Raw genomic sequence first — 18,148 nt, 5'->3', positions numbered from 1 at the left:
TACTTCCCTGACTACTATTTGTTCGGATTTTAGGATTACTTTTGATTAGGTGATACGACTTTAGCCTGTCAAAATTTGGTGTCGTTGCCGGGGAAACGATTTTGTTCCATTTTCTTTAATTTTTTTAGAGTCTAGATTATACATTCTCGTCTCAAAGTACACTTGTTCTTTGGGATAAAATATCTTAATTGTTTGTGCTTTAGTCCGTTTATGCAGGAGTTTGAGTTCAGGTGGCTTCTGATTTCATCCTGAAATTGAAAGATCCTTTCTTAGACAGAAGAACTTCTTCATATAGTTGCGCGATAATTCAGGGGGAGATACACCCTTGGATTTTAACTCTTATTCTAGAAGTAGTATTTCTACTACTGCAACAGAATCAGAGATGGCTAAGAGATTTACTAACTTTTCTCAGCCCTCCTTGGCTTCCCAAGAGTAATCAATGCCCGAAATCGGAACTGTTAATTTTGAGATCAAACCTGCACTGTTGAACATGATCGAAAGGAAATAATTTGGTGGTAGACCTAATGAAGACCCTAATCTACATTATCAGGACTTCTGCTAGTATTGATCAACTATTAAGCAGCAGGGAGTAACATAAGATCAGATTCAGGCGATTCTTTTTCCACTTTCACTTCGAGACAAGGCAAAGATGTGGTACAATGGGATTAATCGAGCCACTCTTAGGATCACATACTAGAATACCTTGGCCTTAGCTTCCTATATGAAGTACTACCCTCGAGAGAACACTGCTAGGTTGCGTAGTCAGATCACGAATTTCCCTCAAGGTAACGACGAATATTTACATGAGGCTTGGAAAAGATTCAAGGACCTCCAGAGAGAATGTCCCCATCATGGTCTACAAAAATGGTTCCTAATTCAGGGATTTTACAATGGTTTGGGGAACAACTCAAGACTTATTCTTGACTCTGCAGCAAACGGAGATTCATGAAACTAGAAATTAATGACGCACATGACTTAATCGAGGAGATGGTTATCCACAACACTCAATATGGCAACCCTCACGGACTAGCTAACAAGGGAAGCAAGCATGAGATTGATATTCTATATCACTATTGGCTGCACAGATGAATGTCATCAGCAATAAGCTAGATAATATGCAACTTTCCTCTCCCGCAAGTGTTGCTACTTTAGGTACTACAGGTCTTGTGTGAAAATTGTGGTATAGTTGGTATTAATAAATTGTGAGAGCCTATCAATATCATTCTATGGTTCATTTTGACTCGAGAAAGCAAATCAACCTGTTTAACTCATTATTCATTATTGATTGTTGTGTTTCATCCTGGAATATTGTTCATTGGTGAACATACGCCTTAGACTTCTTTATTATTGATATTCTTGATATACTTATTGTCTAGTTTAGCATAATTACCAACAACACTCGTTCCATATAATCTAAGTTTGATCGACAATCATGAAAAGAACATTGGTTCCATGTGGATTCGACCCTACTTCCATGACTACTATTTGTTTAGGATAAAGGGGATGATTCTAGCCTGGCAATGGAAGGGGATGATTCTTTCAAAAGCTGACAGGGAGATTATGATAAAGGTTGTGGCCCAATCTTTTCCTACCTACGCAATGAGTGTGTTTAAGTTTCCCTCTTCTTTTTGTGATGAAATTCGATACTTGATAGCTCAATTCTAGTGGGGGCAAAAAAAATGGCGAAAAAAGGATTGATTGGCTTGCTTGGAAAAAGTCATGTAAACCGAAAGGGGAAGGAGGCATGTGTTTTAGAGATATGAAGTTGTTTAATTGTGCCCTACTGGGGAAACAAACTTGGCGTCTTATGATCCATGAGGGGAGTTTATTGGAGCAGATCATCAAAGCCAAATATTATCATAACTCTAATTATATGACTCCAGATTTGGATACAAATCCAAGTTACACTTGGAGAGGTATATAGGAGGCTAGGTGGGTGGTTATGAGAGATATGAGATGGTGTGTAAGAGATGGGGAGAAAATTCGAATATGGGAGGATGAATGGATCCCGGGCACTCAAACGCAAAAATTGTTATCCCCGCAAGATGCAAATCCAGGTACGATGGTTGCAAATTTAATTAATCCCATTAGTAAGAGTTGGAATAGGAACCTCATGTCCCAACTTCTCTTACCTTTTGAAATGGAGAGAGTGGTTAGTATTCCTATTAGCCCTCGCTTGCCGGAGGATTCTTTGTATTGGGGTGACTCTAATAATTCCCATGATGCTGCCCCCTCTTATTTAAGTGACTTATGGAAGCAAATATGAAATACAAAAGTGTTGCCTCGTGTTAAACTTTTTGCGTGGAGTGCGGTGTCAAACGCCTTGATTGCCAACTACTCAAGAGTTGAATAAGCGTATTCCCAGTTCTCGAATCTCGTGTGGGTTCGATGTTGAGTCAGGCTTGCACGTTGTTCGGGATTGCAGACTTGCTAGAGAAGTGTGGAGTTTAAGTAGGCATGAGATTTGGCGGTCGGAAGGGGGGGAATCAATTGGGGATTGGGGGGCTAGATGTTTAGAAAATTTGGAAGAGGAAGAGTTGGGGGAGTTTTTTTACCACGGTTTGGGCTATAATGGAGAATGAAGAGTGGGTGTCTCGGGAGACGATAGCATATGCCCTCAAGATAAGCAAGGAGGCGTGGGAAGTTCCAAGAGCTATTATGCGCGGAAGCGGTGAGACAGTTGCTCACCCGGATGTGTGGAGTAGGTCGAGTGTCGATGCGGTTAAGGTCAATATCGATGCGGGAAAAGTGAGCGAGCTGAGAGTGGTTTAGGCGTGGTGTGGAGGTATGTGAATGGTGAAGTTCTTGCTGCAAGTACCTTGTACCAAATTTAGGTGGCATGGGGCACCAAGATCGCTGAAGCGAAGGTCGTTTGTCATGGTTTGAAGATAGCAAAAGAGTTGGGGTTCAACAATGTTATGGTAAAAAGTGATAGCCTTACTGTTATTCATTCTCTTAGAAATAATTTAGGGAGTTCTAGTGAGTTTGGTTTGATTATTGAGGACATTTTAGCACTTGTCAGTAGTTTTGATTTTATTTGTTTGTCTTTTGTAAAACGTTCAGGATATAATGTTGCTCATATGTTAGCTCATTTCCAACCTTGAGAAGTGGTTAAGCGTCTATGGGTAGATGATATTCCGTGTGATGTCGTGGCTATTGCTTTGAAAGATATAATATAATCCCATTTGTTGGGTCCCTTCAGAAAAAAAAAAAAAAGAAAAGAAAACTAACAAAAGTTGGATATTTTACCAAACGATTTATCGACCTGTGGAACATTGCTGCAGATTAGGACACAAACTACATTTGGCAGTCGATACTTCTCCAAGAAAGCTCAGAATGTGACTGAAAAACAGCAAACTCCTTAATACCATTACAAATTACAAAGATAACAAAACACGAAATCCATTACGATGATCAACATAATGGTTTAGTTTAAACAACATCATACATGATCTACCACGCAACAATGCCTCAAGGGACCAGAGTTGGGAGGTATTTTATTAAAAGAAGAAATAATAACACGAGCTTGCTGAAACTTGAGGTGACTCAATTGCCCCACCATTGATGGACAAACACACCCACGCTCCTGAGGCTCTTAAAGAGGTTGATGTAGCTATCACCAATACCACCATTATCATCATGGTCCGCATCGGAGAATTGCAGGAACAGCTCATCAACATAGCAAATTATGCCACTTTCAAACAATTCCGATAGAAATTTCATTTTCGCTTTTCCCATATTCATATTCAAGACCACAAAATCCGCAAATTCAACAGTTTCCTTGAACCAAACAAGGAAATCAAACTCCTGATCGTCAACAAGTGGCTCTTCATCTCTAAAAGAGTTTAATTTTTCTTCTGCAACACTTTCACCCAACCCCGGGTGATAAATGAAGGTAACACCAGGGCTGTTAACATGGGAAGACAGCACCAATGCATCATGATCAACGATGTAAACACTAAAATTTTTTGAATCGATAGGGTATGAGGTGGGCAGGAAACGATTGCTATTGCTAAATTTTGCAGTTTCCTTTGCACCCATGTCTATATAAACCAACTTCCCCTTAGAGGGTACACCCACAAAGTTAGGTAGATATGCAATTTTGTGATCACTGGACGTTGGCTTCTTGTCAACAAGAGGTTCCACCTTATTCATTATAGGTTTGTTGCGCTTGATAGAAGGACAGTTTGTCGGCAGGTGATACTGTTCATAAGAACCCAACTTGTGACCTCTCTTCTTAAATGCAACCAAGGTGAAACTGCCCAAACTTACAACATCAATCACATTGGAACGTTTCAAAAAGGATGAAACCATAGTAGCAGACCTAATCAAACTATCATGATTAGAACCTGCACTACCCACAAGCATAGCTGCAGTGCCACCGGATCTGAGAATGCGCTCCACTTCACTCACAAGAACAGCAGGAACTGAGACCTTACTAAGGTCCTTTGCAATGACAAAATCAAACGAATTGTCACCAAAATTAAGTTCACAAACAACTTGCTTTTGCCTAAGCATGAAGAATGGGTGCCTCTGAATTTCATCAACATTCGAAAACCCCATTTCACGCAATGCCGAGACAGCCGATGCTGTCCCATGCCCAATACAAAGGGCTTTTGCTCCATAATTGAGCAAATTCTTCCCCATAAGCTCCCTCACCACATCAATAGTCAAATTCACATTGTCCTTGCACATTCCGGACATCCGGCGTGGGAATACAATCGGAGCAATGGGTTTTAGAACCCAACCCACTATCGAATTCGGATCCATATAACCCATTTCAGAGTCACATGCATCAGAGCTCAAAAACATGGGTTTTGCTGGATCCACATCAATCACAAGTTGCAAAAGGGGCAACATGGAAATGACAAGCGCAAACAACAAAGTTCGAATGGCCAATCTTCTAGCTAAAGACCCATTAAAAGCTTGCCATTTCACTACCTTAAAACCCCCAAATTTCTGCACTCCACCCACCATTTTCATCGAATTTCAACAATTTAACACACAAATTGGGTAAAATGACAAGAAATTTCTCAGCACTCAGTCGTTCCAGCAGTTATATGGGTCTGAAAATTCAGATCTTGGTACTTAAAAAAGATTAGTATCACAGCCTAATTCTCTTCGTAAGTTGAGTGAAAATATAAAATCTACAAAAAGATGTAGTAAAAAGAGCAAATCTAGCGAGTACAAAACCTGGAAGAGGTGTGGTTTCCACCCACGAGGAGACCCATTGATTTTTGGAACCCTAACCAAACACTCCTTGGAATTCTTCTAGACATTGGGTTATACCAAGTGAAATCCATCATTTTTCAAATTCTTTTATCAACCCATTTGTTGTTTTTTGGTGGTACAATTTACATAATTGGACGTTTGTTTGGGATTTAGATCTGAAAAATGGAGGAATTGCAGTGAGAGTACGGTTGGAGAAATGAAGAGTGGAGGTGAAGTGATAGTGAGAGAAACGAACAATAATTTTGGTGGTTGTTTGCAACTTGCAAGAAGGAGAAAGGGGGGAAGTATTTGATAACGTTTGGGCCGTTTGTACACGTACGAAGGTTCCATCTGTGATCACTCATCTGTTATCGTCAATTAATGTGAGTCGTGAACTCATGATTCATGAAGTGTCAAATTCAATTGTACCAATTACACCGAGGATGATGGGGCATAGGAGTATTTATGGGTTCGAAATATTTATTGGTTCGAAATCGGATCAAATCGGACCGGGTTTCAAAAAGTAGATTTAAAGCTCAATAATTGGACTGATTGGATTTAGACCAAATCGAAAATTCTAGTTCAAACCTTAGACCGTATTAATATAAATCAATTTAAGTTTTTAATTACATCTAAAGTTATTAATAAGTAATATCTCTGTTTATATTGAATCATATCTAAAGTTGAATCAAAAGACTGTCATTTAGCTCTTTATTGTGTTAATTTTATTTATTTTGTGATGTTTATAGGTGTATTATGGAGTTTGAGTCTATTATCCTTGATTTATTATCCTCCATTTTCATGTGGATAAACTATTTTTCATTTTGGCACTGTTTTGTTTGCCTTATTTTCAATCCTTCAAAGAAAATAAAAATATTTAAATAAGTTCAGATAATGTCTAATAAGAACTAATAAAGTCTAATAGATTTATTTAAGTTTAGTTCAGCAAAAGTAAGTAAAATTAAGGTCTACAAAATTTAATAATGTTGAGTTTAGTAAAAATAAGTTCAAAATAACATGACTTTCCTCTCTCTTGACTAAAAGTCGGATTAGTCACTGTATCCACAACCTAATTGGTACTAGTTTTAGCACTAAAACATCCAAAGAATATTTTTATTTATCTTTTTTTTTCATGAAAATTGAAAATTGCTATATGATTGTCTATTAGAGAAGCCACTTCCCATATAAGTTGATATTACATTACTTCTCTAGTTTGTAGGAAGTAGAGCTTCATCATTTTCTAATGTTTTTGCCACGCAAACAAGTCTTTTTGGAGCATTTTTAATGATGAGTGAAAAAAAAAAAAGTAGGTGATCTTTAAAAAAAAATCCCTTAATGATGATTGGAAAAAAGATTATAAGGTGATTAGGAAAAAAAATATTGCATGAGGTGAGTGAAAACATGATGAGGCGTGGGAGTGGAGCCACCGCCTGATCTGACAAAAATTATTTTTTTTTGTTTTTCTTCCAGTAAAAACGTAGCGTTTTGACCGGAATAAAAAAAGCCGAAAAATTAAATTTGTCAAATTCTGACAAGACAGAGAAATAATACAATTACAAATATTAACAATGCAATATCTTAAAAAAAAAAGCCAAAAAAAATAAAAAAAATTACCAATAGCTCTATTTTTCCGAAATCTACAAATAGAGACCTATTTTGTAATATTTTGGACAATTTTTTTTTCTAGCTATTTACTACTCTATCCGTTTTCTAAAGATCTTCTCTCTTTCCATTTAAGTGCGTTTCCAAAATATCTTCCCTCTTATACTTTATTCCTTATTTGGAATTTTTTTTTCTCTTTTTCCCCTCTCATGTCCCTATCATATGGTCCACCATTATATTATTAGTTCAATCTTACTCCCTTCTTTCTCCTACTTTAACCCCTTTTTATTTGTTTATTTATCTTGACTCCTTTCTCTCTCCTACTTTACTTACCCCTAGTGATGGCCATTGGTACGGGTTGGGCGGGTCGGACCGTGGGTCGTAGCGGGCTGGGCTGAGATTTCACCGCCCAGGACTGGACCGTGAAATTCTTGGGTTGGGCAGGCTGGTCCGCGGGCTGAAAAAGCTTGGCCTACATCGATCTGTTACCGATTTTCACGGATCAGGAAGCAGTTCGACGATTCGTGGGTGTAGTGGGCTGGACCAGGCTGGCGGGACGGCATGATAATTTTTTTTCAAAATTATTTAATCATTTAAATCATTCATTATTGTTACATAAAATCTTTAAAATGAATTAAAATATATACAATATTAATACTAATGAACATAATTTCATTATTATAAAATTTGATTGATTTATATATATGCAATTTGATTAATATATACAATTTGATTAAAATATACAGAATTTAGTTCAATATTTACTTGGACTGGACTGGTCCGGTTCATGGACTGGACTGGGCCGGTTTTGTGGTCTGGGTTGGACGATTTTAGTAGCGAGTTTTAGTTGGCTAGGCTCAAGAAATCTAGCCCACGATCCACCTACCAATTTCACAGTTCAAGTTGGGCTGGACCGGTCTTTTTGCGAGTCCAGCCCACATAGCCCACGAGGTGGGATGAGCTGAATACGCCCGCACTGTTGGCCATCTCTACCCACCCCATACCCCACACAAATGGATCCTCCTTGGTATCTGTAGCAACAGTAACAAGGAAAATCTTTAGAAAATGGAGGGAGTAATTTTCTATAATTTTGTTTATTTTATATGAAATGTCTTCCACTTTTGCCAAAAAATAAACAATATTTTTCTACATTTTATTTAGTTAATGCTAAAAACGCTAAATAGGTATTTATTTAATTAATTTTTTGTCAATTAGTAATGATATTTCATATTATTAAAAAAGTAAATAATAAAAATATTGTACAATGGTGGTGGGATGATGAATGAGAAAAAATAATTGGATGGGGTAAAAAAGTAGTTGGATAGGCAAAAGTAGTTGGGATAAATCTTTTTGGTTCATTGTTAAGGAGAAAGTGGGAAAAGATTGTGAAATGTAATTTTTTAGAGAGAGAAAATTATAAAAAGAGTGAAATGATCTTATTTTTCAATCATCAATGTTGCTCTTAGTTTTTTACACTTTCTTGATAATAAAACTTCCATAATTTCTTTTGGCAACCAAAAGAGTTCTAGACCTTCTCATAGTTCTCCATCTTTGCACAGAAGTGAAAGTCCAACAATTACAAGCCTCACAGACCGACAAAAACATATGACATTGAAGAGGGGTCTCCTCATAATTCCCATTCTTTCGTCGGCAGAAGCATCTTGTTTGCTTAACTTGATAAGTTCAATTTGCAAAAGCGACGTATCTTCTAAAGCGACATATTGCAAAATCGACACGAGCTACTCCTACTTGATTACTTCAGGACTTCAGTTTTAATGAGAGCATTCACTCATGAACCAAAAAAAAAACTTGTTATCCCTCTCTTTGTACGACTTATTCTCTCATCCTCAACAAATTAATCATATTTCATGACCAAGTTTACTAAATGTACCACTCATGATCAAAACAAAGTTCTATCATCCCTCTTTCTCATCAAGTATGGAAATTTAGATGAAAAATGAAAATTTTATAAAGGTGAATAAAAGTATAATAATATAGATGTCTACATATAAATAGAGATGTGTATTGGACCACACCCTAATATAAGGATTGGGTCCAACTTTTCGAGACCCTAAAGATTCGGATTTAGGTCCACTTGAAAATTTTATGGTTTGAGTCACAATATTATAGACCTGGACCCTACTTAGACTCGATCCTTAGATCGTAGATTATTTATTTTTATATATTGCCCTTTTGTTTTTAAAGAAAAAAAATTCAGATCCCTAAAAATTTCTGAATAGTTAAATTAACTAAACATTCACCTAGCGCTAAAACTTCACACAACCGACTGGAGAGAGAGAGGAGAACAATTTTCACTATTCCCTAAAAAACTTCACCATTGACGATCCTCCACTACAAGTCACTTGTGTACCACAAAAGTTTGTTTTATTTTGCATTCAACTATTCAAGTTTTTATTAGTCGAGTTTCTAGAGTATGGATTTACTTTTGAAGTTACAGTGCCTTTAGAATTCTTTAATGTAGATTATGCTCACTTTAGTGTCGGATTGTTGGTTGATATTACGAGAGTCGAGAATAGTATTAGAAGATTTTTCGTTAAAAAACTTGAATCATGTGAAAATTTGGCAAAATTAAAGAGAATAAGCCTGAACTCTAGACTCAAATCTTAAACCCGGTAGACCTTGAGAGTCTAGAACTTGGTCCAGTTTTTCCAAACCCTTAGGGTATGAATCCGCATTTGGGTGCAAATAAAATTTTTAGGGGTTGGGTCTAGGATCCGATCAAACCCAACCCAGACTCGACTCTTGTCCATCCCTACATGCATATAAAGCTCAATAAGTTAAAGTCATTGCAATATTTAATTTTATTTTTATGTGATTTTTTGTGATATTGGAATTTTAAAATTTAAATTAAAAAAATCTAAAAAGTACATGTTATCATTCTACTAGCTCAGTAATCTCACGACATATTTTCCAAATATCTCATAAGATGACTTATTAAAAATTGACCATGGCTTGCTTATGACATAAAAAAATGAGGGTAATGTTGTACTTTGTCATGATCGATAATCAATTTTGATTAGCAAAAAATCATGGGTGAAAAGTGATGTAAATGAGCTTTGATTAGCAAAAAAAATCATGGGTGAGAGTGATGTAAATGAGCTCAAAATACAGGTATAAGCGATACTATTTGACTAAAATTTTAGTTCTATCAATCTTATATTTAATGAGGTTTAATTAGCGTCTAGTATTGGAGTCTCTTGAAGACTCGAACAATAAATGATCGAGTACCAAATCCGAGTCAAGTTAATGCCAAACTGACTCTTACTTAGCACCAAATTTCTAGCTTTGTAATCAAAGTGAATAAGTTAACACCAACCTAACTTAGGTTGATACCTAGAACCCATAAAACTACAAAAATACCCTTGTTAATCTTTCAAAAGACTCCAAAGCATTAGTTATTAAGAATAGGCCAAAAAACATACTTCCTCAATTTTGTTTTCAATAAAACGTAGAACCTTAACATAGAAAAACCCATATTATGATGAGAAAGAGAAATATATATCAAATAAAGTAACGTTTTCTTTATTTTAAAACAGTCCAAAATAAAAATATTTCACTTATGATCTGAGCAAGTAATATTTCACCTAAAATACTAGATTTCTGTTGACCTCTTACTGTTGTCAGGATGACCAGAGAGAAACACTAATCTGTAAAAAAAACCTTAATATATATTATATATATATATATTACTTACATTTGCCAACATAAGCGGAAGATAATAAGTCTGGATGCTTGTACATTTTTCTACACACGGCACTTTAGGCACAGATTTTTCTTATTTGTTGCTTTTCTATGGAGATGAGCAACAAAGAGCTCTAAGCTACAAATATTGCCAGTTAGGGGTAAATGAAAAAATTAATATATTTTTTCTCCAGAAAAGTGGCAGACACTCATCATCTTCACAGAAATCTTACATTGAGCAAACTCAATTGCTCTCTTCTTCTTCATTTCCATTATTGACTTTTATCTCCAGAAGCTTCTCAACTGGTTGCCGGCATATGGGGCAACGATTTGTCTGAAACCTCAAAACTTTAGCACATCCACTACACATACACTGCACAAAGAAAAATGATAACAAGTATTACTCAGATTGGCATAACTAGTCCGAAGGCCAACTGGCCAAAAATAATATCCGACACCAAGTTCATAAAATTAAGGATAAGTTTGTGAAGAAAATTTATGATTGCCATCAGCCTGACAGAAGAATGCATTACGAATCAGAAAGTTTCTTGTAATGGTCTCCAGTAGCTCAGGCACTGTTTAGATCGGGGGGGGGGGGGGGCTGTTTGAGAATTACCATGTGTCGGCATGGGAGAACTGTTGTGTCTCTGGGTTCCGACAAGCAGATAACACATTCTTTTCCGGGGTCATTGCCATCAAAGTCACTTTCAACTGAGTTCCCTATTCCATAGATTTCCTGCAGCTCATACCTCATTCCATTAACCCACAGTATTTGCTTAAGCACCTTAACCTTATATTCCCCTTTGTCTTTATCAAATACTACTTGAGTTATTTGTGAGTTTGTGCTGCCTGGAATAGGTTCCCCGTCTGTACCTGTCTGATTAGCTGGGCATGCATCAGCCTTTATTGCGAGAGGAAATATATCTACATCGCCTTCCCGAATCAATTCAGCCTCCTCAAACATAGAAAAGTCGATCCCAGATCCGGAAGGTTGTCTAAACTTTTGGCCCAGGCCTTGCTCAAAGTGCACAGTCACTGGAGGGAGTATGCTTTCTTTCGACGGTGTTAGCTTGCAATCCTCACCTTCCTTTGCAAAGAATATTATAGTTATGCTGTTGCCAAGTATGAAAGATATGGAACACTGTCAGTGCTATTATCGGAATACCAAACATTAAGAGAAGTGCATACTATGGTTTGTTACAAGAAAAAATAAAAATAAAAATTACGAAACTTAAATATCATGTAGCAGCATCTGAAAAATATGGCAACATTTGCACCCCTATCCTGCAGATGCCACCAACATGACATATGTCATATGGGCAAGAAGTCTGACTTCACTTTCTGAGTCCCCTGCATGACTAGTTCAGTTAGCTAGAGTACAAAATGTCCACAACAGATGTAAAAGGGTGGGTTCAATCAGGTATACAATGCTTATAAACAAGACTCCCTTCTTGAAAACTACAGTATAATGATGGGCAGCTGCCTGGTTTTGGACTACTAAACAGGGAAAGGAAATGAAACACAAAGGTTCACATTCTTCATAGAAATGCGAGCTTGGAATCTCAACACTTCAGACCTTGTTCCATATAGATGATCAATAGATAATAGATATAGAGAAATATTGCCGAATGCAAGGGAAAAGGATGTGAATATCTGGAGCTCTAAAACCCAGCAAACGGCAGAATGCATAACAACTTTTGAGAGCAAAATATCCCTTGCTAAACAATAAGCCACTCTCCCACAACAAAATCTTCGTGGAGATCATCCGAAGGGGTAAAAAAAATGACTGATCTACATAGAAACATATGGCTTCGATGTATTAAGATTAGAAAGACTATATATGTGGCAAGTTCACTTTGAAATGACAAAGCAAAGCTACCTTCATCATTAATTGCACCCATCACCATTACCATCAGAATTCAAGTTTAGCAAAAGATCTTATTCAGTGGCATCTAGATAGAATTCTAGGACACGAAGTCCAAAGCAATATTGCCTTTTAATCCTTTGCAACGCTCATTTATGGTCTTCGTAACCCTAGCCCATACACACTTGATGCCGACAATAACAAATACACTACTACTTTCAGCAAAGTATCACTCAGCTCATGTCTAGAATATGTTGAACAACTTTCTCTAGTCAAAACTTCAATACATATATTGCTTAATTATAAATAGAGCTTCAACATCATATTTTTTGATGAGAATACTGCTAATAATAAGGTCGAATAACTACAGGAAGCCAATACATTGCTGAAACTGATTCCTATTTTCTTTTTCTGTGAGCACGTCTACAGCCTAATCATGGATGAAACTACGGTTATTCTCGGCATTTCACAAGAACTTTTCTTAACTTTCCATAATTTTTCCGTAGTTCTGCATTACAGGGGCCGTGGGCCAGGGACGATGCTAAAGGGAGTGAATGGGACCAAAGCAAACAGCAGATGAATAAAAAGTCAAGCCATTATCACAGCATGTGCATTTAAGTTTAATATATAAGCAATGTTTATCAATATTGCCAAAATTTGAAGTGCACTTACTCGTATGTTTCTAGTTTTTCGTTCTTAGCAGCTGTCCTCTATGTTACTTGGGCACAGGTACGAGTATCAGAAACAGGTACCGATGCGAGTGTCCGATTCGGTAATTTTAAAATTTTAGAATACGGATACACCATTCTAATGTTGGATAAGGGTACGGGGATAAAACATTTATAAATTCATCAAACATTAATACTTGTATTCTATATATATGTGTCAGCTAATTCCCTAAAATAGTTGCCTGGGTTTTTTATTTTCAATGGATATAATTGAGTGCGTTAAATTAGTACTACTCTAATTCTAATATAGCAGGCCCAGTTTGTAACAAGACTAGGTCAAAATCCCTTGTGCCCTCGTGCCCTCGTGCCCTCGTGCTAAGTTTATATCCCTACAAAAGAGAGCAACAAAGAACAAAAAGATAAAGAATTAATGATGCCAACCGCATCTTCACGCAGTAGTCACATGAGAGAGGAAGAGGGAAAAAAAAAGGAGAAGAGAGAAAAAAAACGACCGGAAGGAGAGAAGAAAAAAGAAACATGCAGGTTCTTCGACTGTAGAAGCTCTAATATAATTGCCCTCACCGGAGAAAACAACCAGCAGGTGCATAGAGCCATAGACAATGGTGTTAGGTTCGCCTTTGCCGCACGTGTAAAAGCCGCAACATTTGGTATCGTGTTATTATGGATCATCCCTTCAATTATACATCTAGGGTTTCCCTCTCCTTTTACTTTTGCCGTATCCAAGTGTAACCCTAAGTATCCGACTCGTATTCCATACCCATATCCGTGTCACGTTGTACCGACACGGGTATGCCAACCAAAATGTCGTGTCCAAGTATGATAGGCTGTCCTTAACTTTCTAATGAGTTATTTAATGGAAATATGGAAGATGTAAGATGTTTATATTTAAACACTACTGCATTCGAAAGATGCAACTTGCGGCCTAAGCAATCCGATTTTAAGCTGGCAGTTGAAATATCAAAAAATATTATAACAGAGACCCAAGTGTTTACAATGTATGATAGAGACGCTAATGCACAAGTCTCAAGTGTCATTACTTCACGCAGGGAAGTGAGCGGACGGTGTCAAAAGTTTTAATAATGCAAATCACTTTGGTGCAAGCAGATGAACAGCTTCTTACAAGCAAACAAATGAGACTTATCTATATGACTGCTTGTGAAGTATCAATGTAACACGACCACGACAATCCAATATTAAACCCAAACAGGCAGCATTTGGGAGATTTTATATCTTTAAAATTCCAATGTGTCCAAGCTTGGTCAGTTGGTCCTATGAACCAGAATCAAGTCATTTAACATAGACCACCACGCAATTCTTTTGTTTTAATATTTGGTTACAAAGGAAAGGCAATGCAAAAAGTGACAACAATTGGAGGAACCCTACCAACAGATGGTGATTTTGATGATAGCAACCACAATAGTAATAACATGGAATTAGAACTCTCCCGTTCCGTTACAGAACGGCCGTTCTTGTACGGATTTTGGATTTGTTGTTCTGCATAATAATCACATACGCCTCGCAGCGTTACCCGTTCCGCAACGAGAACTCGGCGTGTAAGATAACGCTTATGTCGCAGTTACATCCGTTCTTTTCAAACATTGGCCAAAAATATTTTATGAGTTAATTATATAGTTGAGTGAAACATGATATTCTAATAGGTTTGATTATATTATGTTATAATAATGCTCCATAAACTAAATCAACGCAAATAAGGTTAGAACATATTAATCCGCTCTATTCATCCGTTACAAGTTGCTTCCGCAACAACGCAAACGCGGTAACATCCGTGATTTTTTTTTTTTCCTTGAGTAATAACAGCCAACATAGTATGATAATGACCTTACATTTGACGGATAGGTAATTTTTTTTTACAAAAAAAGAATGTACAACAGAGCATAAACATGTATAAATTACAGAAGAACAAGAAGCAATCGATAGCAAAAGAAGAAGCGTCAAGTTGATGCTACCATTGTCATTCAGCTGATTCAAAGGATTTTCTATTTGAGAAATCAATCCACAAGTCCAAGCAAGTACTACTGCCTATATTTCGGATACTTACACTAAAACTAAGAATTTCCAAAATATAGAATGCAGAGAACTCAAAAGAATTACTATATTCAGGGAACCAAAGACGAAATTTGAATGATCTGGAACAGCTACTAAGGAATGCTTCTGTTAAAGAGATAATAACATAAGCAACAAAAAGAGTCGGAGAGTCTAATCCCTAGCATCATTTAAAAATGTACATACTTCTTATGTGTTCATCATAGTGATGGAGCTGATTGAGGTGCATGATTAGAATGCGTAATAGATAGCTAAGCAGCTCAACCTGACTGACCTAAACGCTCCAAAGTTTCAGCCAACAGAAAAATACATGTGAGTAACATAAATTTCTTGATTCGGTCTAACTACTGCCAAATACAAAATCGATAGCAGTTACAATCTCCTCCATCATTTTCTACCCATTACTGTGATCTCCAACCGAACTTACCACCAACCCATGCATAATCTCTAATTTTGTCATAGCAAATCCCTAAAAGTTGCCGCAAACTCCCATCAAATCACAAATTCCTTCAAAAAGAGCAGAAAGCCTCAACTGCCATTCTTAGATATAACCGTTTGCACCTATTGATTTGCCAAAACTCAAATGGGAGCAGCTCACTACCACTTCTACATAACCTCTCAAATTCAAAACAAGGTTTTCAATAACCGAAAATTGGAAATAAAGCAGAAAAAGTGTGATATTGCACAAGCATCGCTATTTGGCTAAATTTTAGTTACCTAAATCAGGACCCAAAAGCATTTCTATCTCTTATTCGAGAACTACACTCTTTTCCGTAATGCAAATAAAGATTAGACCTATTATCTACAACTATTTACATACAATAAATCAAAATTCAATAGAAGTACATGCAAAAACTTTATTGTATACTTCCTCCGTTTCTCAATAAGTGAGACATCCCCTTAGATGGAAATGAAAATGTCACAATAAGTGACAACAGGCTCGTAATTGCAAAAAAAATTCCTGTCAAGAAAACACCACTACTTTTTTTTAGTGAGCTCCTGTAATTACCTTAGTTTTTTGTAGTACCTAACTTTTATTTCACAGCAAATGCAGAATTATATGATAATTAAAACATCAAACACGACAAAAGCAACAAAAGCAAACCCATCTTTCACTACGTGAGCTAAAATTCCACGACACCTTAAAAAAAATCATAAATCACTTGCAGAATCAATGAAACAAAATAATAAGTATCTAGATATAATACCTTCCAGCAACAGTGGCATCAAAAGTGAAGGCAACAAGAAATTTGCCAGGATTCTCCTCATCAGGCTCAATCCTCAAAGTCTCCTTCTTCAAATTAACATCATTCCTAATAGTAACAGCCTTCTGATGCTCCACAAAAGGCGTAGCAGGAGGCGGCATGACAGGTCCATAATGGTACCTCCCAGCAGTCCAATTAGCATGATGATGACCCTGGTGATGATGATCATACGGTGCCGGCAACGGCATCGGTATAGCAGAATTCGGTGGTGGTGGTGGTGGCGGTGGGTAGTACCCTGGCGCTGGCGGGTGGTACTGGTAGTAACCTGTAGAAGGATACGGTGTCGCCGCAGCAAATACATACCGATTGGGTGCAATATCCGCTTGCGGCGCCGCCTGTAAAGGAGGCGCCGCAGGTGGAGGTGGAGGTGCTGGTGCTGCATGATTACGACGACTTCCTTGTCGCCGCCGATTACCTCCACCACCACCGCCACCGCTGCTACCTGTGTTACCCATTTTGATTGTCGAATTTTAATTTAACCCTAGAAGCGTAGAAGCGTAGAACCCTAGAAGTTGAAAGTATGAGATTGGAAGGAGGAGAGAGAAAAAGAGAAAGAGGAATCTGTGGGATTGCGTAAGAAGAGTATAAGTGTGATCGGACAAGAAGAAAAGAGAGAGGAGAAGTGGAGGGGTAAACGCATTATAAATTTATAATAGAGATTGTTGGTGTTGTTGATGGGAAATGGGAATAGGAATGCGGTTGATGGTGGAGTGGGTTGCTTTTGTGATGATTTTTAGGGAAGAAAATTTAATAATTTCTACTACTAATAAGTAATAAGATTCTCATTTGGAGATCTTTTTTTTCTCGGTGGAGGGGAAAAAGGCAAGAGAATGAACAGTTTGTTGGTGTGGTATTTCTGTTTAACACAATTGTGGAATGGGGATTACCTGGAATGATAGGTTTGCCTATTTATATCGTTATCACTTTGTGGATTAATGTAACTGAGATTTGCCAAATTGCCAAATGGACAACAAAGTTTTGCAATAGATATTCTTTCCGTTTTGTATTTGATATGGACGTTTGTTTTTCCATTTCAACCAAAATAAAGTAAAAAAAAAAAACTTAGGATGTATTTTTTTTTATCTAAACTTATTTAATTGGATATTTTTACATTTGATTTCACTTTTTATATTTTCACACTTTATTAGACTTGGTTAGATCCGAAATTTAAAATTTTTTAAGGTGAAGAGAATGCATCTTAAAAGTAAGATAAGAGTGAAAAATGTTGAAAAGATGATAAAAATAACTTACTTTATATTTTTCAATTGTTACACTTTTCTTTGGACGAGTGCCAAGAAAATATTGCAAAAAGCAAGAAATAAGTACAATCAAAGAATGTTTGGTTTTTGGAAAATGTAAAAGAAACATTCAAAATTGTAGGAGAGAGAAATTGGGTAGGTGGGAAAGGTTTTGGGTAGATTTAAATTTTTTTTAAAAAGGTAAGAAAAGAACATTAGGCGAACCTCCTCGCGAGGGGAATACCTAATGTGTCGAATACAAGAATGGAAGCAAGAGAAGAGTTATTACAAGAAGAAATATCAAAATTAGATACTACTAGGTGCCCTATATTGGTTATCCAATCAGCAGCGCGATTTGCTTCCCTGAACACATGTCTGACTTCGTAAGAGGCAAAATGATTGAGCATGAGCTTAATATAGCAATAATATTAGCAATCTTCCACGGAGTATAGCAAATATTATTATTGGCGTTGATGACCAAGAGGTTATCCCCTTCAATGATGATGTTGTGAA

The 18,148-nt window shown here is 36.9% G+C and overlaps 2 protein-coding genes and 1 non-coding gene across 3 annotated transcripts; all 3 read right to left on the bottom strand.

The window, feature by feature from the left end:
- Positions 1-751: 751 nt before the first annotated feature.
- LOC125492144 (small nucleolar RNA R71) lies at positions 752-858 on the bottom strand. Its single transcript, XR_007268589.1, has one exon. It is a non-coding gene; the product is annotated as a small nucleolar RNA R71 (small nucleolar RNA).
- A 2,481-nt stretch (positions 859-3,339) lies between these two features.
- On the bottom strand, positions 3,340-5,571 carry LOC104898702 (uncharacterized). The gene is made up of 2 exons (XM_048633782.2): positions 5,181-5,571; positions 3,340-4,986 (listed from the first exon to the last, which is right to left on the bottom strand). Exons 1-2 carry the CDS (start codon positions 5,304-5,306, stop codon positions 3,547-3,549), a joined length of 1,566 nt encoding a protein of 521 aa, XP_048489739.1. The 5' UTR covers positions 5,307-5,571; the 3' UTR covers positions 3,340-3,546.
- Positions 5,572-10,484: 4,913 nt separating this feature from the next.
- LOC104898700 (probable E3 ubiquitin-protein ligase LOG2) lies at positions 10,485-17,262 on the bottom strand. The gene is made up of 3 exons (XM_010685803.4): positions 16,341-17,262; positions 11,132-11,627; positions 10,485-10,888 (listed from the first exon to the last, which is right to left on the bottom strand). The coding sequence occupies exons 1-3, from the start codon at positions 16,850-16,852 to the stop codon at positions 10,760-10,762; spliced, it is 1,137 nt and encodes a 378-aa protein (XP_010684105.1). The 5' UTR covers positions 16,853-17,262; the 3' UTR covers positions 10,485-10,759.
- Positions 17,263-18,148: the final 886 nt, after the last annotated feature.

Source organism: Beta vulgaris, chromosome 7 (assembly GCF_026745355.1).
Source record: "Beta vulgaris subsp. vulgaris cultivar EL10 chromosome 7, EL10.2, whole genome shotgun sequence".
In the NCBI taxonomy this organism is placed as follows: Eukaryota; Viridiplantae; Streptophyta; class Magnoliopsida; order Caryophyllales; family Amaranthaceae; genus Beta; species Beta vulgaris.
The sequence above is the reverse complement of the archived record's forward strand: the minus strand, read 5'-3'. Positions and strand labels throughout refer to the sequence as shown.

Bases quoted from the DNA above. Each gene is read 5' to 3' on its own strand.
- LOC104898700 (XM_010685803.4), bottom strand. From the start codon at position 16,852: ATGGGTAACACAGGTAGCAGCGGTGGCGGTGGTGGTGGAGGTAATCGG. The intron at 11,628-16,340 runs GTATTATATCTA...ACTTGGCAACAG, and splicing joins GATGCCACTGTTGCTGGAAG to CATAACTATAATATTCTTTG. The intron at 10,889-11,131 runs GTAATTCTCAAA...TTCTTTGTGCAG, and splicing joins TTCTCCCATGCCGACACATG to TGTATGTGTAGTGGATGTGC.
- LOC104898702 (XM_048633782.2), bottom strand. From the start codon at position 5,306: ATGATGGATTTCACTTGGTATAACCCAATGTCTAGAAGAATTCCAAGG. The intron at 4,987-5,180 runs TAGATTTGCTCT...AATTGTTGAAAT, and splicing joins CTTCCAGGTTTTGTACTCGC to TCGATGAAAATGGTGGGTGG.